The 25,910-nt window shown below is 45.4% G+C and overlaps 1 protein-coding gene across 1 annotated transcript in view; it reads left to right on the top strand.

The window, feature by feature from the left end:
• Positions 1-25,910, top strand: part of IL17RC (interleukin 17 receptor C) — a 74,224-nt gene that overhangs the window by 18,920 nt on the left and 29,394 nt on the right. The window contains exons 2-11 of the mRNA XM_088473285.1: positions 10,159-10,180; positions 13,396-13,548; positions 14,432-14,587; positions 17,703-17,830; positions 20,252-20,363; positions 21,868-21,912; positions 22,998-23,128; positions 23,252-23,311; positions 24,915-24,969; positions 25,588-25,766. Coding sequence (XP_088329411.1) covers positions 10,159-10,180; positions 13,396-13,548; positions 14,432-14,587; positions 17,703-17,830; positions 20,252-20,363; positions 21,868-21,912; positions 22,998-23,128; positions 23,252-23,311; positions 24,915-24,969; positions 25,588-25,766 — 1,041 coding nt within the window. The remainder of the gene's footprint in view (positions 1-10,158; positions 10,181-13,395; positions 13,549-14,431; positions 14,588-17,702; positions 17,831-20,251; positions 20,364-21,867; positions 21,913-22,997; positions 23,129-23,251; positions 23,312-24,914; positions 24,970-25,587; positions 25,767-25,910) is intronic.

Raw genomic sequence — 25,910 nt, 5'->3', positions numbered from 1 at the left:
GCACAGCCGACGCAATATATCTACGAGTGACGTCGTTCACAGACCTATCGGGGATACACATCCGCCGACGCGCTCGCGGTATATCAACTGTTCGATTAAATGGTCTATATATCGCCCAGTGTGTACACAGCTTTAGACCTGAGCGAGGGATGGCATATCAGGAGCAGATCAGGGCACAAGAGGTGCGGAAGGAGAGCTCTGGCCTGAGATACAGTATAACCAGTGTACATAGAAATAATTGGGTAGAGAGATAAGATGTGCGGGTTGAGGGAGGCTTTTTCCATGAAAGCTCCGCATATGTTTGCGGTTCCATCGGTGCTGGTACCTTCCTCATTTTGTTTAATTACTCAGTGTTGAAGTTCCACAAATTATTTGGCAAGTAAACAGTAACCACTCATGTATAATTGGTAAATACACACACCTGAGCGCAGGGCACAAACTGGGCTGAATTGTTGATACAAAGTACAAACAGACCGAGCGTTCATGCAGCTTACTGGTCGTTACCAGGGACACGCTTAACTGACAAAAATATAGGACAATTGTATGTCAAGAAATATAATAATAATAACTATATAATAGAATCACTATTGTGTTCATTGTTTAGGACTCTTTTTAAAATCCCTTTTTGGTCTAATCCCTGTTCTTTTCTATCTCTTCCAACTCCTAATGGCAATGTCAAGATACACCAAGGAGAGAAAAGAAATTGGGTCTCATTCAGACCCGGTCACAAGCGCTGAGCGCTCGCAACCGGGTCGATGTTTCAGTCCTGCGCACGCGCAGCGGCCGCACTGCGCGTGTGCAAGCCCCGGAGCGAGAGAGAAAATTTCTAGCTCCGGAGCTCACTACAAAAGGGGCGGCTGTCGATGTTGATCGACAGCTCGCCCCGTTTTGTAGGCGGGGCAGGGGGGTGGCTACATAAACGGAGGCGTTTTGTGGGCGGCCGCACTGACATGAGCAGTGATGTCAGTGGGGAGCTTCCTGCTCGATCAGAGCAGGAAGCTCCCTGGGGATTGCGGTTGCCGAGATCCAACCTTATGGTCGCAAGCCCCGATGGTCGCGATGGTCAAGACCATCGCGACCATCACCCTGGTCGGTTGCTAAAGCTGTGGGTGGTAACCCACAGCTTGGCTAGCGACCAGGAGGCCGCACTAAAAAATACAAGCGGCCGCCCTCATTCAGAACGAGCGGTCGCTTCTTGCGACCGCCTCTGAATGAGGGCCATTGTTCCCATTAGTTAATGCCTGGCCCCTAGTCGTATAACCACCAGTCATCAAAATCTCACATTTTGGGATATTTATGAATTTTAGGTAACATGTCTGACCTCAATGTGCTTTATGATTTAGGATCTAGAGATGCACAATTGAAAACCTTTGTACCTTTTAGTTGTCCCTCTTTGTCGTACGCCTCTATTTCAGACAACCCTGGCAAATACAGCCGGCAACACACATGGCAACAGTCATCAGCCTGGTATTGCTGTGTGCATGTCAACAGCATAAGCTCAGTCAGGGGCTGGCAGGCGACGTTTTGCCTGGGGGGACAGTCAGGGCATGTGGCCCAGTGTTTGCCAAAAGGATAAATGAACCGGCTACGTTGGGGGGAGGGGGGTCTAACACTAGACTAACCTCCAACCATCGGGTGTGGTTCATTAGATCGACAGTAAAAAGGTAGACAATGTCTAGATAGACAACAAATGATATATAGGTTGACATGGATTTAGGTCGACATGGTCAAAAGATCAACACAAAATGATTGACACATTTTTTTGGTTTTCTAACCCTAATCTTCACCCTAACCATCCTCTCGGTGCCTAACACTAACTGTCCCTCCTAGTGCCTAACCCTAACCCTCTCCTTGTTGCCTAACCCTAACTGATTCTGCTAGTGCCTAACCTTAACCGACCCTCCTAAGTGCCTCACACTAACCCTAACAGTCCCTCCTAGTGCCTAACCCTAACCATCCCTCTTAGTGTCTAACCGTAACCATCCTTCCTTAGTGCCTAACCCTAACCCTCCCCTTGGTGCCTAACCCAAACCGTCCCTTCTTGTGCCCAACCCTAACCCTCTCCTTGTTGCCTAACCCTAACCATCCCTCTTAGTATCTAACCGTAAACGTCCCTTCTTAATGCCTAACCCTAACACTCCCCTTGGTGCCTAACCCTAACTGTCCTTCCTAGTGCCTAACCCTAACGGACGAGGTAAGTGCCTAGCCCTCCAGTAAGTGCCTATCCCTAACCGATTCTGCTAGTGCCTAACCCTAACCGACCCTCCTAAGTGCCTAACACTAACCCTAACAGTCCCTCCTAGTGCCTAACCCTAAACCTCCGGCAAGTGCCGCAAAATTCTCACTATCACACTACTCAAACAAAACAGCAGTTTTTAGATCAAGGTTTACTTGTTTTTATATTAACAATATGTCCCACAGTATTATTTATGAGTAATAACGGTAATAAAAGAAAATCTAGCTCACTGAAACATACAAGACAGGGGGAACCCTTCTAGACACCTCTGTCATTGTCATTGTGATACAAATAATGAAAACGCCTCATGAAGAGATAAACTGCTAATTATTTTATGTATTATTAGTATTACCAGTTATTTATATATCACATACATATACTGCAGCGCTTTACATAGATTTGACCATTCACATCAGTCCCTGCCCCAGTGGAGCTTACAATCTATACACCCTATCACATGCACTCACACAAACACACTAGGATTCATTTTTTTGTCTGGAACCAATTAACCTACCAGAGCTGCAGCCCCTAGAAGCCAGATAGGGCTGCCGTGGTAGCAGGGAAGTGGCTTCCCATGGGAAGCATTCTATCTAGGGATGGCCATCGCTGTGGTATTTTTGCAAGTGGCCATAGTTGGTGACCATCTATGCAATGGATGACCATCGGTTTCACCAACCGATGGTCATCCCTGTCCTTTGATTGACTGTCCCGTTGGCCAATCAGAATCGAGGGGTGGAGCTTCGCGGGTGTCAGGGGCAGAGCTATGCTCTGTGCCCTGGCACCTTGCAAAAAAAATAAAAACACAGTTATGCTTTACCATCGATTGAGGGAAACCATCTGGTTCTCCCCGATCGATGGTAAAAGCATTCGACATCGGCCATAAACCATCAATGATTATGAATCATCGATGGTCGATGGCCATCCCTAACTCTCTCTGCTATTGCAGTCCAGACAGGCAGTCCCAGGTGGACTGCATACACCTGTCTCTGGCAGCTGGAGCCTGGATGGGCGGAGACGGGGTGAGATGGGAGTGTTCTGAGGGAGGCCAAGTACTATAAGGACATGTTTACGAACAGCGCCATAGCACCCCCATCTCTCCTCAATAAAGCTGGGAGGAGGCGTGGCCGTGGTCCGGGGATGTCATCATAGCCGCGCCTTCTAACTTCAGGCCCCGGTCGCGAGCCAATCGGAACTCACAGACCAGCAACCGCTGCTGATTGGCTGCTGGTCCACAAGTTCCTATTGGCTCGCGACCGGCTCCTGATTTAAAAAAAAGACTTTGGCGCTGTACTACTTGGCTATAGATGGTGCAGGGGGTTGCTTGCTGGGCAGGCAGGCCCCCTAAGCCGCCGAACCCCATAGCAAGCGTGCCCCTTGCACCCTCTATAGTTACGCCAGTGTCCCTCAGCCTTGTGTTCAGCTGCACAACCCTAATTATGAGCTGTTCACGCAAATGCAAGCACATGCAGGCAGAAAGAGACATAAAAACGCCTGGGAAAGGGGGAGGTGCAAATACTGGACATTGGTGGTGATGATGTCAATTGCCGACAGTAGCTAAACACTTGTGACCGGCTGTTTGCCAATGCTCAATGAACACCGATCGATGCTTTCTTCCCATAGAATATGTTTTTTAGAGTGCGTGTAAGCATTTTTTTTTTTTTTAGTCTCTTATGTAAATTTGTATGTTGCAATGCCTTCTAATAAGCCAAGACAAACAGAAATCTGAACTTTGCCTTAAGTACCACGTACAATTGAGCTGTGAAAATGCCATTAGCGACTGGTGACATTATAATACTTAAATCGAACATAAGGTTGGGCATTATTGCTATAGCTCAATCAAGTCAGTCTCTCTGAATTATTCGTGGAGATTAAGGCCCCCATTTACTAACGAGTTTTATGACCAAAAGGAGTGATAAATGTCACGGTGTATGATAAATGAGGCTCCAGCCAATCAGCTCCCAGCTGTCATTTTTCTAACAGATGACAGTTGGGAGCTGATTGGCTGGAGCACCATTTATCATACACAGTGACATTTATCACTCCTTTTGAGGATAAAACTCGTTAGTAAATGGGGGCCTAAATTGCGCTCTGTAGCGGATATATGTAGATAGCAGGTTACTGAACTGATAACAAAGCTCTATTGCTTGTCACTGCGCAGTCATTTAGGGTGGAGTCGTGTGAAATACCTTTGGATGTCGTTTCTAAAGCGGGAGAACTGTACAAGGAGCCTGTTTATTTATTCCTTTATCTCATTACCAGGGCCATAACTATGGGTGTGCTACATGTGCCATCACACAGGGATCGGGGCCCTGGGGGCGGCACCGTTGCTTCCCCGTGGCCAGAGCCGGATTAAGGGGGGGGGGCAAGTAACCCCGCGCCCCCCTCTAACAAGGGTCCACCTGTAGAAAACTTTGTGGTCGGGTCCAGCACTGCTGCTGCTGTGTGTTGAGCAGTACTCTATACTTTACGCAGAATGCAAAGTGCCCTGCGGGGTCTGCAGTAAGGAAGCCTCTGAGACCTCTGAGACTCCGCCCCTTTGCCTCCGTTAAGCCCACCGCTATTCCCCACTCTACCCTGTCTTTCCCTAGTCTCCACCCACCAGTCCTCTTCTCTCCCCCGAGTCCCCTGTCTGTGTAAGGACAGCCTGTCTCTCCCCTCCTCCGGAATGACAGTCTGCTGAGACTGGGGGCGGGATGTACTAAGGTTGCGGTGACCATTCCGCCAGGTCACCGCAACCTTACTAATCGCATATGTACTAACATATGCGATTAGTATCGCAAAGGATAGCTCTTGCGATAAGAGCTGCCCTTTGCGAAGCAGCCGATGACTGGTGACGGGGTCTCCGTGGGACCCTGTCCCCTCCGAGCCCCGGGAGCTTCCTGCTGGTCGCATGTGCAGGAAGCCCCGGGCTCCTCCTCCCTGCACCCGGAAGATTAGGAGGAGGAGGAGACGGAGGACCCAGGAGGAGCGCTGGCCAGCGACCATGGATAGCAGGTGAGTGGGGGCCAGCACTGAGTGACGACAGGGCGGCGAGGCGATGGCGAAGCGTCGGTGTGCGGGGTCCGGTAAGAAGCTCATAGGCTTCTATAGGGTAACGCCAGGTTTTACCCTCCGCGATGAAAAAATGGTAGGCTTGGCTTAGTACATATGGAAATGCTGTAAAAACCCAGAAAACGGGTTTTTTACCACATTTTTCCTTTAGTACATCCCGCCCCAGGACACCATGATCTTCCTGCTGCGGTAAGTACAGTGTATGAGAAGGTGTAGGGGTATGTTAATGCAGTTTGTAGATGGGGTGCATTAATGTTATCTGTGGGGTAGTGTTAATGGGATGGGGGGTGTATTAACATTATGGGGGTATATTACTGCCACCTGGGTGGTGGGGTGGGGGTGCAGTAATATTATGGGGGGTATGTTACTGCCACCTGGGTGATGGGGGTGGGGGTGTAGCAATACTGGGCCTGATTCAGAGGTGGATGGATCTGCAGTAGCAGCTGCAACAAAGTCGCAGCCACTACAGCGTCTTGATGCTAATGCCACGGTCGGTATCTTATTGAGACATCCACCGGCCGCAAAACAAATCCGTCGCACCATCAATCGAACATCAACTGTGCCATCATACATTAGAGCAACCTTATGGTTGCACAGAATGCCTGCGGCGGTGCCAGTGAAACTGCGTCTTTCGACACAGCACTGACACCAACATGCCCATCGCCATTTAAGTCCCTGCCCAGGAACACCTATTGAAATTGCATAGGTCTCCGTGCAATTCCAATATGCATCCCCCGGCGGTAACCATAGCTCCGCCCACCTCTGAATCAGGCTCACTATGTGGGGTGAGGGTATAGTAATACCATCTGGGAGCAATAAGGCAGAACATGCACCCACACACACATTATATTGTGACAAAATACATATTTTATATATATACAGTATATATATATAGAGAGAGAGATAATTCATCTTCCTACCTCTGTAATAGGGCCCCCCTGTCTGAAGTGCCCAGGCCCCCGTAGCCTTAATCCGCCCGTGGCACCTGCATGACCGAATATTTAGCACAAATTAAACGTTGGCAATAGGTCAGTAATTAAGGGAAAACAAATAAAAACACAAAGCCAAAGCCTTCCTTATGTGCCGTCCTGCAGTAACTAAACATAGAAGTGACAGTTACTGGTAAATCCCTCTGGCTCTTGGACTGAATAATATTTACAGCGTCAGGTGCCAGCATTTTAGAGCAATATCTAGGTACACTTTGTTGCTGGGCAGGGACAGTCCCGGCCACACTGCTGGGTAGTATTAGACGACTTGTGACAACCTTATCTGTTGTAGAACTATAAGTCCCACTCAAGAAATGTCTTGCAACTGGCATTGGCGACCTGTGGCTTCTGAGTTGTTGTGGAGCTACTGTATGCATGTTGCTTAATCACATGTGGAATACTACACCTCCACCCCAGCATAGTCTCCCAGCGTCGCTGTAATATAATTCTCTTGTGTTTTGTAAAACCAGCTTCTGACAGACCAAACGAACACAATAAATGCTCTTTCACACAGTTAGATTCCATGCTATGCGCTCTATTACATTCACCTCTATGCTCCCATGGTGCTTATTCACTAAGACTTGTGCAAACTGACCACCTCCTACAAACATTGGAGTAATGACCCTTATTATGCATTCTTACTCAGCATGAAAAGCTTCAAAAGCTTCCACATTCTATACTTCTGATAACTAGCTATATATATATATATATATATATATATATATACATACATACATATATGTATTGTTATTAATGTTTCTCCTGCCTCCTTCTGGTGGAAAAATAAGCATATATTTAATATTATAACGTATTTCCTAATGAGCTACACATATATGGGTGCACACTTGGTGATATATCGCTCCTTCAATCAACGAGCGATATATCGTGAGCCCATAGCCAGGTGTATACACCCGATATGTTTGTGAACGTCATCATTCACAGACGTCAGCTCGGCCATGCAGCACAGCCGATGCTGATACATCTGACTGTGGTTACGGACAACTCGCCGACCGCCTGTACACTTGGTGCAGGGAGTAGATGTGATGTAGGCCCAGACATATCGAGCGGCCGATTGGTAAGTGGGCATAGCTTACCAGTCGGCAGCTCTGACGACGGATCGGTCTGCATGACCATTCCGTCATCATAGTGTATAACCAGCCTAAGCTGACATATTTAAAAAGGTAGTTATCTGGATGCCTTCATTAATTCTCTATGAAAGCAGCGATATCATATAGACACCCATGTATTCAGCAAACTCTGAAAAAAACTACATTTTTCGGAGTTTGCTTGTGCGAAATTCAGGTGGCATTAGTTCCCGATGGCCCACCCTTATTGGAAGGAGTTCCGGAGTGCGAAGAGGGATCCAAACCCTTCCCTCCACCTCTAGCAGCTCTCTCTGTGCGCCTATGTGAACTCCGTTCATGCTTGAGCACTGACAGTGACAGGCAGAGTAAAAACCTTTCACCGCTAGTAATTAGCGGTGAAAGTGCCACCGCTAAGACTCGCGGGGCAGCTGCTTTTCGGGGCAGCTGTCAAGCAACCGGAGCAATATGGAATTGCTCTGGAACTGAAGTATCCTCGTCTGATAATAAATAGGCCCATTAATAACATGTAACTTTTAAGCATTGTAGCCCTTTGTCTAAGCTGCTATTCTACAAACTGTTTTCCCTTTTTAAAAATCTCTCTGGAGGTAACAAACAATATGTCTACCAGTTACACACAGGCTCCCAGTATACAAGAGTGAGGGGAAGCACATAGAGTTTACATTTACAGTACATAGAGCAGACAGAGCTCAGAGGGGCATTCAAAAGCTTCTCTGCTCACTACATCATGTGCCATGTAACTCTGGTTGCTATGGTAATCAATGGCATTGTGCAGAATTATAAATTAATAGCAGCCTCAAGAAACCAATCAATGGTAAATGCCAATAATCTTCTTATAGCTTGCCACAGTGACTTAAGTTAAAATACACCCCTTATTATTTTCATTGGATTTCTACTTTAACTACACTAGAACTTTGAAGACAGTCAACACTTCTACTTTGTTACAACAATGTTACAGCTCTATGTTAACCCTTAGGTCCTTTACCCGCTGGCATGGAAATTCATGTTTTTAACGCTAGTACAATTATGTCAACGGTATGGGAATGGTACAGGAATGGAATGTGCCCATTTGTTGTTGATGTGCGGGGCATTGACGACACAGAGCAATTTATTTTAACCTTTCTGCTGTATTTACTTGTATTCATTGCAAGGGAATGCAGTATATATGTATCAGACTGATTGGAAATGAATCAGCTCTTAACAGCTGTTACATGTGAATTACTGATGTGTCACCAATCACCTTTTAATCAAAATAATCTGTTCTAAATATTTGCAGAGCACATGGCCCTGCTAATTGTAACACATGTAAAACAGGATATACAATAATTAGTAGATCACGCTACAGTAATATTGCTCCATTTGTAGTGATGTACTGTTATACCCCTTTTCCACCTAAATTCCGGGTCTGACCCGGAGTTGGAACAAAGTTCCTATCCGGATCAGACCCGGAATTTTGCCGGCGCTGACTCGGGATATTCCCGAGTCAGCGCCGCTCACACCACAGTCGGGTCTGCATAGACCCGGCTATTGCGGAGTGAAAGTGGGCGCTTGGAGATGACGTCATCTCAAGCGCCACTGAAGCCGGACCAATCGGCCGGCTAGCAGCGCACTCCAGGTCTTCGTGACCCGGAGTGCGCTGTTCCCATAGCAGGGTTTAACGGGCTACGCCCGTGTTAAACCCTGCTAGTTACCTGGGTTGGATTGCCGGGTCACTCGACGCGGCGATCCAACCCTCTGCCCTTTTACACCAGGGAGCTGCCCGGGTTAACCCTTCAAAAACCTGGGTTTTAGCTCTGGTGTAAAAGGGGTATAAGTGACAAAACAGAAAAGACCTGAACAATAATATACTGCAGTATTTTATATAAGATGTACACCACATGTAGTTACACTAAAAAATGTGGTTAAAGAAATATTTTATAGCTAAAAGAAAGTAGATCTATAGGTAACGGAAGGTTGAAGTTAAGCCCGAAGGAGTTTTAAACCCCAAGGCAAATTGTGACTATGATTCGTGCCAAGTAACTGGTTGTGCATGGCTTATAAAGTTAGTTGACGTTTTGTGTAATTTACATCATGTAAGGGGCCATTTCTATTGGGTGAGGTCCATGGGGGGGATATGCTGGGATGTTAGGAATGGATGTAAGGCAAGCTCACTTGTTATCATGCCTCTTTGTTTCTAATTCATTTCCTGCCCTCCTTCCCAGTTTAGTTTAGATTAGTGTTTCTGTTTTGTTGTCTGCTGTTTGGTAAAGAATGCCAGTTGTTACCTATTGGAATGTTTTATTATTTTTGGGTGCTTTCTTCTTTAATTGATCAATACTGATGACCCCTAGTGGTGTTCGGCGACCCAACCCTGCCGGGGGGAGGGCCCAGCATGAGAAGCTTATGTTAAGTACCTTACATTGGAACACATTTTTCTACCGCACCCAAAATGAAGCTTTGGTGGAATTGCATAAAATAGACATCAATCCAAGATGTTGTAATTACATAAAAACTATATTTATTTTGGGCTATTATAAGTTGGGTATTCACACAAATTCAAATGCGTCCACATCAAGTTCTTTGTATCAAACTGCGCCCGCGGATCAAGGCTGCAATACACGTCTTAAAGAATTTACTCGTGTAAGGTGGGTTAGGGTTAGGGGGAGGGTTAGAGGTTAAGGTTAGGATATTTACGCTACAAACGTAGCTACAGAACCTGCCACAGTTTCAGGCTTTTACGTATAAATGTAAACCCAAGGATTGATTTATTGTCGTTACTCATACTTGTCTTTTTACATTACAGGATCTACTTTGTGAATCCAGAGGTATGTACAATACCAAATTATTATTATTATTATTACGTCCCACAATTTCATTATCAGTTGACTGCACTACTATCTCCTCTAGCCCCAAAGTGCGAGTTTTCCTGGACTCCTCCCTCTCCTTCCAACCACACATTTAGCACCTCTTGCAGTCCTGCTGCTTCCATATCAAAAATATTTCCAAGATCAGACCTTCTCTCACTCAGGATGCTACTAAGACCTCATCCACTCACTGGTCATCTCCAGATTGGATTACTGTAACCTCCTCCTATCTGGTCTCTCTGACCTCTCTCCTCTCCAATCTGTCCTCAAAGCTGCTGCTCGGCTCATCTTCCTCTCTAATAGTTCTACATCTGCCTCCCCTCTCCTGCAAGCCCTCCACTGGCTCCCCTTCCCCTTCATAACCCAATTCAAGGTTCTTACACTAACTTACAAAGCCCTCACCCATTCATCTCCCATTTACATCCCTGACCTCATCTCCCTTCACACTCCCACCCACCCTTTTTGCTCAACAAATGCACGCCGCCTCTCCTGCCAACTGATTACTTCCTCCCACTCCCACCTCCAAGGTTTTGCCCGTGTTGCTCCCTACCTCTGGAACTCTCTTCCTCTCACCATCAGACTCTCCACCTCTCTACAAATCTTCAAACAGGCTCTCAAGGCCCACTACTTCATCAAAGCCTTCCAGATCTCATCCTAACTCACTGCCCCATGCTCCTTCCTCTCTGTCTACCCCATCTGTGTCACGCCTGTTTGTCTGCCCTTAGAATGTAAGCTCAACCGAGCAGGGCCCTCTTCCTTCATGTGCTTCTCCTTCCCTTACTCATACGATTGTCTATGCCAAACTCCCCACAAGGGCACCTAACACTTGTTGATTATATGAGTGTTACGATCACTAATGCAGCAATGTATATATACCTTGTCCTTGTCCTGCATTGTATTGTATTGTATTGTAAGTCACTGGTTTCTTGTTCACTTACTTATTTATGTACTATGTAAGGTGCTGCGGAACCCTTGTGGCACCATATAAATAAAGGATAATAATAATTGTTATATTATTATTATCGCTGTGAGAAATAAGCATTTAGAGAGACTACTACTATCTCTACACTTTCCTTCTTTCTAAAATTACTGAGGGCAGCAACTAGGATTCCTGAAGACCTGACTACTGACCATAAATGCACTTAGCTCCTTTTAACCATAACCAACTCTGTGAGGCCCCATCCTCGGAACACTAAGGGGCCCATTTATCAAAGGGAATTTGATGTAAATTCCCCGAAAACACCTGTTTTCAGGGGTTTACCTCAAATACTAAGTATCCCCCGGATGTATGAAGGAGGGACCGCAGCAGGTATCTCCGATACTTGCTGCGATCCCTCCATTGCCGCCGGCAGCCGCCTCCCCCATAGATTTCTATGGGGGATGCGATGCTGCAAAATGTATCAATATCGGGAATGCGAAGCATTCCTGATATTGGCCCCAGCAGCTAACGCTATCTAAAGATAGCGTTAGCCGCTGTAGCCTATGGGGACCTACCGCATATCAGCCGGCGGAGGGATCTGCCAGATCCCTCCGCCGGCAATGGGCGCCGCTCATGTGCAGACCGCGGGACTGCGCAAGCGCAGAAGCCCCGACTGCCCTCCGGAGACATCGCAGGGACGGGTTCTTTGCGGAGCCCGTCTCCCTGCATGTCCCGGATAATACATCCGGCAGATAGGATCGCATTTTGCAATGCGATCAGGGGCGGTACTGCATGCCCTGATCGCATTGCAAAATGCGATCATTAATAAATGGGCCCCCATGTACTTAACAGAGTGATGGGTAAAATGGTATTAGCGTAAATGTGCAACATTTTAAAGGGGACAGATACTACCAGGCAAGTCACTGTCACTGGCTCATGGGTGCTGTCAGTGGCTTCACCGGCCCCACAGCAAAATTTGGGTAAGGGCCCAGCGATCGTGCTCTTGCCCACCCGCTTAGCTCCCCAAAATAGCAGTGGTGGGACCCTGAGCCTTGCTGCAGTCCTGCTTCCTCGCTAACTCTCGCAGTTTGCCTTTCCTTCTCTGGGACAGTATACAGAGTTATTCACATTCTTCCTTTAACTAAAATAAATGATAAAAATAAATAGTGTCCTATAGATTACAAAATATTAATTTTTTTTTTTTGCTCATTGTTTTACAGCATTTACTCAAAATACAGCCATAATGTATCAATCTGTTCTCTCCAGAAGGGGAACATGTCCCAGTTGTTTGACATGAGATAAAATATTGATTGACTGGTTACTGTAATTAATATTATCACCGTGCACAGTGCTGTATTGTCGGACGACCCATGGACGCAGCTCGTTGCATTCTGTGTCCGTCCAGTTCCTTTAAACCTGCTGCTTGAACTGTAAAAGTATTTATCATAGTGATAAGCTAATCTTCATTTTGACAAGCACCAAAACCGTATTAGTACACATAACACACACTGATACTCAATTTAGCCGCTCCACTTATAAGCAGAAACTGTGCACTTTGCATAATTGCATAAACATCAATAAAACTCAATAACTGCCAAAGTTCAATACACATACATAAAAAAAAAAACGTTAAAAGTGGCATAAAACAATTGCCTGTATGATGTCACTGGTGCTCAAGAGCCTCCTGCTGCCCACCTTGTCGCTAGGTTTGCCAGGTATCCAGTCCAGAGCTTTCCCTGCTTTGTACAGATAGATAGATGTCAGCCCACTTTACACCCAATACGTTTCGTCACAGATTGACTTCATCAGGGACTGATGGAATTGGCTAGTTTTACATTCAAATCAGTAGCGACGGTATAGTTAGTAATAGATAGTGAGTTAATAGTAGCTTTGTTATCACTAAATAGCTGATACTATTGGCTACAGTCCATATAGCCTTATTGCTTCAGTACATGGAATAGGAGAGACCTAACTGCTGTACAAGGCTCTTGTAGAACCACATGTTCTTCTGCCTCAGGCCATTATTCCTGTTTCATCACACAATACACTAATATTCAGTTTCTTAAGCGCTTTGTGAGCCTAGAATCAACAATAGGCAAATAGCACATTATATAGGTAAACAAAATAAAATGTAAAAACAAATAGTCCCATCTGCAGCCCTTGTCCCTGGTTTATGTATCATTTCTGCATATCCTGCTTCCCCATATGAAGTATATAGTGATACCGTAAGTGTATTTTTGTGTCTCATATAATACAGATTTGTGGTGCATGCCTGGGGACTTACACGTAGCAAAATATCCTGTTCTGGTACCAACCAATATCAGATCCAAAACCGTGAAGAACTGCACTGGAAAAGGCTGCTCTCTCTGCCTGCAGGTGACAATGGATATATCTGTGGTTTTTATAACAGGTAACTACATAACTGGATTACCAGATTCGCAATGCACAATATTGGTGTATCTATTAAGGATGCTGCATCGTTCCCTCACGGAACTACATTTCCCATGTTCCTCCCCCAGCCGGAGGGTTTTGTAACTCTACTTCTGGTTGGCAGGGCATCATGGGAGGTGTAGTTCAGCTAGAGACTGAGGGCCTTTTGAAGGGTTGTATGCTAATGCCACCGCCGCTGCTGCATCTCTGTACGCAGCTGCAATGCGAAAATGTGCAAATATTGTAGACGTTGAGGAATGTATTAAGGGGATGTAGTCAGCATCCCGGGGTGTGGGATGCTGACGGTCTGAATACCGGCGCCAAAATCCCAACAGGTCGGGATCCCGGCACCAGTACCTTGACCGTCGGCATCCTGAAGGTAAGTATTGGGGTGTTAGGAGGAGGTTAGGGTTAGGGTGCGGGGTTAGGTATTAGGGGGAGGGTTAGGATTAGGGTGCGGGGAGGGGGTGGTGAGGTTTAGGCATTAAGGGGGAGGTTAGGTTTAGGCACCGAGGAGGGGGTGTTAGGTTTAGGGTGCTGGGATGGGTGAGATTAGGTTTAGGCACTAGGGGGGGAAGTTAGGATTAGGCACCGGGGAGGGAGGGTTAGGGTAAGGGTTAGGTAAGGGGATACAAAAATACTTACTGCTCTTCTCTATGGGTGTCGGGATCCTGGCTGTCGGTATTCTGACCAGCGGCATCCCAACAGCCAGGATTTTATACCCAACCCGTATTAAGACACCCACCTGCGGCTTCGCAAATCAAGCATCTGCGTGCAAAGACGAAGCATCAATTGCAAATATTCTACATTATTGTGTCCAGCGTTGATGCAGGCTGATTAAATGTCATCTACTACTTTTATAGAAGGAGCAGAAGAGTTGGGATCAGGTGGCTGCGATCACGATGAGGATGATGACTATGACGATGATGAGAGTTACCAGTATCCTGAAAGTGAAGGAGAGGAGGAAGGTGACACAACAGCGGTTAATCTTTATTTAGGGCTTAACAATTCCATCAATGGTAAGAATCATGGGGGTATCTGCCCTGCTGGCAAGACCTCGTACGTGGGCCGTCTTGCTCAACATATAACAGTCTTTTAATTCAGTCTAGGATGAGAGATCGTGGTCTGTAATATGAGGGAAAATATATATTAAATGATATTCCTATCACAATTCTCTTACACGTCTAATATCCGCCACTATATGGCGCTGTTTTTCTTATTTAATACACACCCCTGAGTTTCTTCACACACTTATTTCATTGGCTATTTTCTCAGAAGACACTTAGGGGGTATATTTACTAATGTGAGAGTTTTTAGAAATGGAGATGTTGCCCATAGCAACCAATCAGATTCTACTTCACATTTAACTAGCACCTTCCAGTATATAATAGCTAGAATGTGTTTGGTTGCTATGGGCAACATCTCCACTTCTTAAAACTCTCACTTTAGTAAATATACCCCTTAGCCTCTCTGGTGCCGAAACTGATAATTATGGCAGGGGGAAGGCTAGTAGCACTGGTGTCACCACGCATGATCGGAAAACTCTTAGCTGCAGGGATTTCCTTATACTGAACGGTGTTTAACTTTGAAACATCTCCCAGAATAAACAACAGTTGCTACTGTATGTGCTACTCCATGGCGGCTCTGCCAGTTTTGTCACTATTTAACATTAATCCATATCATGAATGTGTATTATTGAGCTGAATAAAATTCATGGAATAATTGGAGTGTTTATACTTAACTATAGGGGCTGATTCAGCAGAGGACGGACACAGGCAGCATTGCAATTCCGTCCTTGCTAAAATGCGAATGCAGCAGGAGGTGTATGACACCCCCTGCTGCATCTGCGATCCCAGCGCTGCAACCGAGGTCGTAGCCTGGGATAGCCATCGCTAACATCAGTCGCGATGTTGGACGGCACAGGCCAGATGAGCAAGTATCAGTATACACAGGCTGGCCGGCATGCGAGGCAGGGAATCTGCATCCGTAGATGCAGATCCAGGTTGTCTCCACCCCCGCACTGCCCCTAAACACCTCTGTCTGTCAAGCATGCGGAGGCATACTGGGGCCTATATGTGATCACAGCCGCAGACACTGTAATGTTGCATTTTGCGTGCAGATACACCCGCAGTGGCACACAGAATATAGGCATGCCGTATATCATTTTAAGCAGCAGAAGCTGCTTGTACCTCCTATTAGCATTGCTTTGCGAATAAGATGCATTTGAAGGTAAAAAATTGCACGCAAATACGCTCAGCGCCACTGAGTCGCACGATGCTCACGCTTTATATTTAATGCAAATTGTAGCGCGCGGAGGTGAGATGTAAGTGGACACATGTTTAGTGACTGAGCTCTGTTACCTATATCGGATGCCATCAAATCCCTGTCCTAACCTAGAGGGAGGAGCATCAGGTCTCTATAATGCAGCGTGAGCGAGGGTCACACTTTACTTTTAATGGAGCTCCAAACATTGCACAAATGCGCAAGCTTGAGAAATGCGAGATCCAACTGGAAATGCCTATTCTGATTACTCGTGGCGAGGGTATGCGAATTTTCTATAACATGCGACTTGGGAGAAGGGCATGAAAAAGTGGGGAAACCTTCCTGGACCCCAAAAAAGCGATAACGTTAGCAGAATTATAACGAAGGCTGTTAGTGGGCATAAGGAAAGTACTGAAGGATTTTATACATGTCAAATGGCTGATTTCTGCATTTTCTTTAAAAAGAAAAAAAAAATCATAAAAACCTAAACTTTTTTCATTTAATCACAAATCAATTAAATGAAAAATGCAAAAAAAAAAAAAAATACAAAAAATATTTGTGGTAATTTAAGACTACTTTAAAAAATTCTAAAATACATTTGTTTAATTTAAAAAAATATTTCCATTAAATTTGGGGTGCCTAAACTTGTTGATTTTGGGGCTATTTGGGGGGGGGCAATTTTTTTTTTTTTTTACACAAAAAATTACATGTAATTATTGGGCTAATTAAGATAATTGAAATCTTCCAAATGCTTAATTAGTCATTAGGGGAGGGGGTTGGGGGTTGTCCAAGGGGTTCTGCACTGTGCCCTGACATTTTTATCTTAAAATACAGATTTTCCCTAGCACAAATTTCCTCTGGAAAAGCAATGTGATTTTGGAATTGGATTGTAACTGCAATTTGCAGTGGGAGATCCCCAAGAGAACAGATCACACTACCCAACTGTGGGGGATCTCATGGCATAAACAAAATGCTGTTCACATGAGTTCTCTGGTTTATTATTTTTAATTTGTGGGACCCCCAGGGAGGTTTGTTAACCCCCCAAAAAAAATTTTTGGTAAAAATCCCTGAACAATTGGCACTATTTACAATTACTTTGCTCATCAATATTCAGCCTATCAATTCACTTGGAACTTGTGACATCACTGAGGCAGGAGGCACCGTGTAGCGCTGCTAGACCCTAGTGAATTGATAGGCTGCTAGATGTGCACATATGATATGTCTACATACCCTAACATTCCACAAGGAAAAAAATTAGACATGTTCTAGATCCACAGAGGCTAGGCAACCCCCCTAGGACCACTAGCCAACATGTTCGGCCGTTCCCTTTTCCTCTATAGGATACATGATTTGTCCCACATAAAACAAAATTGGATTTTTGTGTTATACGTGCACATTATGGGCCTGACTCTGAACTGGATGTAAGTTGGATTGCGGACAGATCTTGCGAATTTCAACATATTGCGCCTGCGTTGTAGAAAGAAATTGTTGACTGCGCAGGCGCCAGATCAGGTATACACACATGGACGGAGATTGCAAGTGCGGGCGCATTGATTCATCCGCTGACGGACCACTCTTTACAGCATATGAGCGTTTCTGGCCAGTAACTGCGCGGCAACCATGCGATCGCATAGTACTGTTCCGTCTCGTGGGAGTGTCATAGGAGTGTCGTAGGCATGTAGGCCGACTGCTAGCTGTACCCACATCTGCTAATCAGTAGATGCCTCATTACCTGCTCTCGTGATTAATATATACAGAATTTTCTAATTTCCAGATACTGTATGTCTCTAGCTTGGTAATAGTTATTTGACTTTTCAGCCCTCACCATATGGATTCCTTAGGTGCTGATTGATCCCTATGTTTATCCTGCAGGCTCCTTCCTCTGTGCCAACCTGTATCTCTCACAGTCCGCACCGATCAGCCTTACCTGTTACCAGGTGAAAGTCTCGCTGCCCCTGTCTTCCATCCCGCAGAGAATAAACACAGACAGTGTGATAGTGGTAAGTGTCTCATTTATCCTGACGTGATATTTTGTCATTATTTAAACGACCAGTATGAGACATCAAAGCCGATTTTGTGTCGTGTGTGTTTATTGCAAATTCCAAATACTAATACGTGCTTGGCAACCTGACCGCGGCTGAACTCTGCGTCCTGCGCCTGAGATGTTTACTGACTGAGGAGACTGAACCTGCTGTGATGTCTATTTATAGTTTAATGATGGCTCCACCCTACTTCCCCTGAAGAATAACGTGTGTGTTTGCACACTATCGAAATGTTTATACTTGACGATTGATAAAGTCAACAAACGCTTTAAAAAGATGCCTCTGATTAACCCTAAAGGTGTATAAAGGAGCTAGGAACCAAACATATATGTACAATTTTCCATACATTGACAGAATTTGAGATTTTACATTTGCTCAGCGGCTGAGATAATGTTCCCTGTTATCACATTCCCTCTATCTGTGTTCAATAGCGGCGTCTTAAGCTGGGTACACACTGGGCGATATATCGGCCATTCCATTGAATGGGTGATATAGTGTATCGCCGGGTGTGTACAGCTATAGCTGCACACACACACAACGATTTTGTTACCAACGATTTTATGAACTATTTTATGAACGATTTTCTGTCAGATTATCTGTGTAAATGAACGATTTTTTTGAACTGCAAGCGATTTTTGCATATTCACTTAATGAAAATCGTTCAGTTGGTCAGTCTGACTGAACTACAAACTACAAACGTGAACGCGCATGAACGATGATCGTTCATCGTTTTAACTCAGAAAGTGAACGATTTTTTCAACGTTTGAACGATAAACTATATAGTTATCGATAATCGTTCAAAAAATCGTTGTGTATGTATGCACCTTTAGTCATTCACAGACATGAGATATGATGTGCAGCACAGGAGATGAAGATATATCTTGCAGATATATCGTTTCAACTGCTGGTGTGCACGGGCGTCCTGTCGATCGGCCGTACACGTGCTGCAGGAACCCTGTGGTGAGTGACAGCTCAACTGGGCGTCCAGTTGCGACGTCAGGTCTGACACATCGAGTGGATGATTAGATAGGTCGACCTAATGTGTACCTAGGATTAGAAATAATAAGTATTTTGTGCGTCTGTAAAATATCCCCCCCTCCCCGCCACACAATCACAGCTGTGATACCCTTGCACATATGTGTTTGTGAATGTAATTCTGGCAATGCACTCTGTGACCCAGGCCTTGCGCACATAACAGGATCGCTATCTAACATCACAATTATAAACCAATCCATTTTTCTCTGATTAATACCAGCCAGTGAGGTCATTTTTGTTCTACAAGTGTTGTAATATTGAAGGGCCGTGCTCCCATGTGTGGGAGAATGTGGTTAAATTACATTGGAAACTTTGGCCCCATCTGTTTTAGCTATGGATGAATGGGATTTTGGCCCTCATTCAGAGCCGTACGCTCTGAGCAGAGCGCACGCTCTGAATGAGGGCCGCCCTCCATAAAAATGGAGCGTCCTACTGGACGCTCGTATAGCTGTGGGTCACCACCCACAGCCTATACGAGCGTGCATTTTGATGGCCGCGACGGTCGTGACCATCGAAACTGCGAGCCGGAGCCTGCGGTTGAGGTTTTCAACCGCAAGCTCCGGAGTGATTTTGGCTCTATCAGAGCCAAAATCACTCCCACTGACATCACTAGTGATGTCAGTGGGCCGGCTTCTGACGGGAGGCGTTCCCGTGGGAACGCCCCCATCAGGGAGGCATGCCCCTGGCACGCCCACCAAAGGGGGCATGCGGTCAATCAACATCGACAGCACGCCCCCTTTGATCAGACACAACGAGCGAAGGACTTTCCTTCGCTCGTCGCGTCTGGCGCATGCGCACGACGGAGCTCCCTCCGTCGTGCGCATGCTCAGTGCAGAACATCGACCCACTTGCGAGCGGACAGCCGCTCGCGAGTGGGTCTGAATCAGGGCCTTTGTATTCAGCCCACTCCTATGATATTAGGTGAATTGCCCAATATCGATATATACCGATATAATACTGGGCAGCTAGCTCAATTATTTGAGGTAACTCATATTTTAGATATAATGGTCCTTTAATGGACTCTCAGCTTTATTTATTTTGGAGATAAAATGACACCCTCTCAGACAATCATTATTCTTCATGAACCAATATCCATGCCTCCTGCCTATGTGATGTCACTGGTTTCCAGTGAACTGATAAGCAACATTCGTAAAAATGCAGCCTAAGTTAACAAAATGGCCGTCACTGCTACGTGTGCTGTAAGTGGCAGGGACACTTTAATATATTTTACTCATCCGGCCAGGCAAGAAAGGATTATTATTTTTTATTTCCACATCATAATCAACTAGACAACTTCATAAAACCGTATATGGAAATGACAAGAACAATTTTTTTTATTTTTAGGGTTCTCTGGTGTATAACTGTTTTCGGGCAAGTCCTGGCAGCGACATGACCATAACGTCATACACGTACCCAAGGTACTTCGACGTGATCAACGTGAGCCATGATTTTCCACGTAAGTGATATTATTGTACTCATTGTACTCATTTTCTTATTATAAAATCATAGAAAAAAGAGTTCAAGTGCGTAAAACTACATTCCCCCCCCCCCCCAACCCCCCCTCAAAAAGCTTTCCATGATGGAATATACAGTATAGAGAAAGTGAGAGGTGGATCTCCTCAGAAATAGGGATATCACTTCTCAAAATGGACGACTCACAAGGGGCGGGGTGCACTAACCTCGGAAATGCGGTCAAACCCCCGAAAATGCAATTTTCGTGGGTTTGACCATGTTTTTCATATGCATGTATCGCATTCCTGTGATGATCGCTGTGATGTGGCGGGCAACGCCATGTTTAGATATGGGCTTCTATTCGAGGCCGCCCATCTGGGAGGGATCCAATCAGATCCCTCCCAGCACCCCCCACGGCGCGCATCCTTCTACGCATACACCGGAAGACCCTCATTCACAAAGGACCACTCTTACCGAGAGAGCGGTCCTTTGTACTTTCCTTCATACATGCATACTCGTGTAATCACAGTCAGCATGCATGTGAAGAGTGGGGGGATGGATCACATCCCGAATGTGGTGCATCCTACATCCCGCCCAAGATGGTTCCAGATGGTGGGGCAGTAGAGGGTGTACTGTACATACAAAACCGGTGGGGATTTAGAAAGGGAGATAAAAAAGAGGGGGTAAGTGCCTTGAAATGGGTTCCAGTCAATAGATAGACAGTAAAAAGGTTGACAATGGGCCTGATTTATTACTGATTGCAACTACGATTCTGTACGCAATCAACCGATTGTTGCGTTCTGCGCATGCGTTTACATCGCAGTGCGAGAACCAGCCACTGCGATCGGGACTGACTATTCAGACCCATCACAGAGTGATTGACAGGAAGTGTGTGTGTGTGGGGGGGGGTCAGCGAAATGCAGACGTGCCAGTGCGTTTGAACGCCGTTGCAGGGGTGTGCATAGATTAGCCACTGCGATACCATACGCATCTTGAGTACTCATAGTGTGCGATGAAGTTAGCAGTTCCCGAGTAAGGTCAGAGCTTACGCAAGTGTGCGTGAGGCTGCGATGGTACTCGAGGTTACCGATGGTTTCGTAGTCTTGCTAAGGATTACAGTTGTGTGTAAGGTAAAGTGGGCGTCCTTATGTTGTGCTGGGAGGGCATAGCGATCACAGTGGATTAGCATACTATCGCAGTGAGACTACGTGCGTAATCGCTATTGCAATCGCAGTTGCGATCCGTAATGAACCAGGCCAATGTCTAGGTAGACAACAGTTTTACAGTTTCACTATTATTGTCACATAAATAAACTGATAAACTATATATAATGATCTAACGATGTGTCTAATATCGTCCGTCTTTAACCTTGTAAAATTGAGCCCGTTCCACTATGTAACTATGCGTCAGTTTGATGTGTGTCACTGTGTGTAGTTGTCCCCGATTGTACAGCGCTAATGAGTATGTCCGATGCTCCGCTAACAACTGTTTACTAATAATCTCCACAGAATGCACAGAGCTGGACCCAGACGAGAACGTGATGGAGTGTGAAGGTAAAGCACTGAGGAGGCCGGAGCCTACACCTCTCGATAGACTGAATGGTTGTGGTGGGGGACAAGCAGTAACTTTGCACTCAGGTGGACCATCTAACTGGCTCTGACCATGTCGTTTATTGACAATATAAAATTAAAATGGTGGACGGCCGATTAATTTAATACATGGTACACCATGCAGTCCGTCAGCAAGTATAACACCTCACACTGCCAATAGACCGTGCCACAAAGTCACCGTATGGTGAGAGGATAATGACACATGACTGAAACTGCTGGAGGTGCTTTGTGATGATATGAGGGGATTATGGGACAGAGGGTCTGATTCAGACGTGCGCGCAAATCCTGCCGACACTGCGATTCCGTACGCAGCGGGTCTTTGAAATCTAGGAGCATATGTGAAAAGTGAGGTCACCTGGCGCCACCAAAGAGGACCAGGTGCTGCAAATGAGGACTAATACCTTATTGTCTACAACAGTGGTTCTCAAACTCAGTCCTCAGGACCCCACACAGGTTATGTTTTGCAGGTCACACAGCAGGTGCACAGGTGTATTCATTAGTCACTGACACATATTAAAAAATCCACAGGTGGAGCCAGGGGCGGACTGGCCATCGGGCTCTTCTGGCATATGCCTATAGGGCTGATGGCCTAAGGACCGGCTCGAGGAGGGGGAAAGGAAGAGTCCCCCGCCCTCTACCCTACGGCTCCGGAATTACTATAATATCACGGAGACGGAAGGGGTGGAAGCATGGCTGGGCCGGCGGTTTCTGTGCTGGACCGGGGAGAGATGGGGGTGTTCCGCAAGCCCAGCCCCCTTGACTCGCGCACACCCCCTTGATTTAACCACGCCCCCCTTCACACGCGAGTGCAGGGCGGACTGCCAGGGCTGAAATACAGCCCCAGTCCGTCCCTGGGTGGAGCTAATTGTTTCACTTCCAATTCTGTGAGGAGACCTAGAAAACATGCACTGTTTGGGGTCCTGAGAACCAAGTTTGAGAACCGGTGGTCTACAACAAGAAGGGTGATGTATTGAATTCCTTATTGATTTATTACAGAATATTAAGATGTCATTTATCTCTGCTTGCAGCTCCCACAATGGACGTTGCTGTTGGTGATGAGATCTCTATAGGAATAACCAATGCAACAGACGATCTTATCGTGAAATTAAGGAGATTTTATAACTCTGTATGCACAGCAAATGATACCGACATTATTTTAGTGAGTATTATTTTAATGTACAACATTTTTTTTTAAACCTATACAGTATATAGCCTATATATTTATTATATAAGTTGTTGGGTGAGATACAAAATGATTATATTTTATATTTTTTTATTACAGCGTGGAAACCAGCGTTATAGTTTTCCAAGATCAGATATTGTCCCTTGTTTGTGTTTTCAGGTAAGCGATTTTGTTTTGGATCCAAATTTGGGCTTCGATTAATTTTTTGGGAGTCGATTTTCTATAATGCAAAATCAGTTGTGCTAGCAATGCAGAGTCATTCATTACCATAAATAGCATTTGGCCTTAAATATATTTTATAAATAATTTAGAATGTAATAAACCTTTTGTATAAAAGATTCAGACAATTATCAAACTAAATATAAGCTTTAATAATTCGCATATGCAAACTAAGCAGGATTCTTTTATATACTTGCTCTAATACCATCCAGATACAGTACATTTTTTTTTTTTTTAGTTTTCACCAATATAAAGGGTATTTGGATGGAAGATCGACAATGTAAAGGTCAAAGTCAATATGTCGACACCAGATGGCCGACATGACATTGGTCGACAGGGGCATAATGTCGACTGACAAATGTGTGTCGACCATTTGAACCTGTCGACATTTTTACCTTGTCGACCTTCTTCAGTGTTGATCATTTGTCAGTCAACCTTTTGTCTCTGTTGACCTATTGCATGTCGACCATCTAACTGTCGACCTGTACACTGTCGATCTTTTATACCACCACCCCTATAAAGAATCAGGGGCCTGTTCATTAAACCCCTTTTGCCTAATTATCATGTGGAAATAAGAGCCCAACACAGGAGAGTTCAGAAATATCTCGTGCATTAGGCTAACTAACAGGGCAGATCGCAGTCCCCATTATAATTAAAGGACCCTGCCATCTGTCTCTATGGGCCTGATTCAGACCCGTTTGCTAAGCCGCGGACGCACGCTATGAGCGATTGTCGCTCGTCTGCGTATGCGTCAAAATATGCATGCGCAAACCAGTCACTGCGTCCGGGAATCGTGCGCTCGTAGTACACAGACTGGACGCAATTTTGAGTGACAGCGCCGTTTGTGGGTAGTAACAGGGGAAGGTGCTTGTGAACGGTGGAGTGGTGGTGCGAACGCAGGCGTGTTTGGGCATCAAAACGGCGTCTTATGGGTGTGCATAATTAGCAAAGACGCGTCATTGTACACGTCACTTACTTGTATTTCAGCCTGCAGTGATTGCAGTGCTTGCGGCAGGGTATAGTTAACCTCAAGCGTTGCGATCGCATCTGATGGTGCTCGATGTACCAATGTTGTCATGCACTTCCAGGAGATGACGTGCACAAGTGGGTGTCTTATGAATGGCTGGTGGGCGTCTGCATACACAAAGTGATCGCACGCCAAGACATAGTGTGCGTGCTGATGCCTTGCCGTGCGATCGCCTGCCTTGCTGGGCATGCCCTAAATTTGCATACGCAGGGTGCGAGCGAATGCATCTAGCGAGAGGGTCTGAATAAGCTCCTATATACCAAGCTATATGCCAGCCATCTGCTGTCCCGGCACAAGCTCTATGATAAATGGGGTGGAAAAATCATTCCTTAGTGCCGCGATATGCAGCGATAAGGAATAATCATTCATGGAGCAGTAACACTTTTTAATTAATAAGCCCCTCAATTTGATAAGACACTTACTTTCTTTTTTTAAATGCAATGTTCATTCTTATAATATAATATTTTATGAGTCACAAAATGAACATATTTTGTATTTACTTTTGATTTCCCCCAGGCTTATTATTGTCGGCTCGATGCTGTCCGAAAACTCATGTGTCCGTTTACCAAATGTATGTAGATTTCAAGTCATTTTGTTGTCAGTCTCTTGTAGAATAACCTGGACCAAATGGTCCAGATGTCCACTGAGCCACTTGAACCAATTAAATATTAGATTACATCATATTAATAAATAGGGAAATAGCAAGTTTGCCCCTCTCCCTTCGCAAAGCCTACCAGTACTGCATTGAAAGCTGTGGGCCTGACTTACCGCCTGTCTATTATACTAGGTCCCACGGGGATGAGGGCAAAGTATCCAGGGGTCAAAGTCTTGTTGATTTCCCCCCAAACCCCAGGGGTTGAGGAGTGGTCCAGCTCAATCCAGTACAGAAATGGTAGCCTCGGAGGAGGGCCGGTATGGTTTTGTCCCCTCCCTGCCCGCTACCCGCTCTGCTTACCTGGTTTCTGTTGTCACTGCAGTGGGAGAACATTGGGAAGTAAGAGGGGCGCACACCCCAGCTCTCAATGCGTATGACGGAGGCAATACAGGCCCCCATTGATTATTATATAAATTTATTTGTTTAAAGTGCTTAGGAACTGTTTTGTCTCTTTAAGAATATAAGTCCAGACCGAACACTGGTTTTCTGTTTTTGGATTTAATCTCACTCGGTGCTTTGTTTCCTACGTTTCAGATTCAGAAGGGATAACGCTGAGTAAAAGTCGTCTAACGGTGACACTAGAGGATAATATAGTGTTCTACGAATTGTCTGCTCCTTGTAATATAACTGCAGAGTTTTCACTGTGCTGGAGATCCAGCGACCATTCAAAGTGCACAGAGCTTCCTCACTCCAGGAAAGAGTTTATGAATGAGGTAATATACCCATCACGGTATGTGCAAGAGGTTGCGAGTTCTGTGAAGCTGCGTTATTTTGGAGATCTCGCAATAGAGTCCAGAGGTGCAGAGTGTGTGGCCAAGAACCCAGGAGCTGACCAAACGAGTTCCTCTTGGAAAGCA

The sequence above is a fragment of the Taudactylus pleione genome, unplaced genomic scaffold, assembly GCF_031769625.1.
Source record: "Taudactylus pleione unplaced genomic scaffold, aTauple2 ptg000133l, whole genome shotgun sequence".
NCBI classification, from domain to species: Eukaryota; Metazoa; Chordata; class Amphibia; order Anura; family Myobatrachidae; genus Taudactylus; species Taudactylus pleione.
This window is presented reverse-complemented; position numbering and strand designations above follow the sequence as displayed.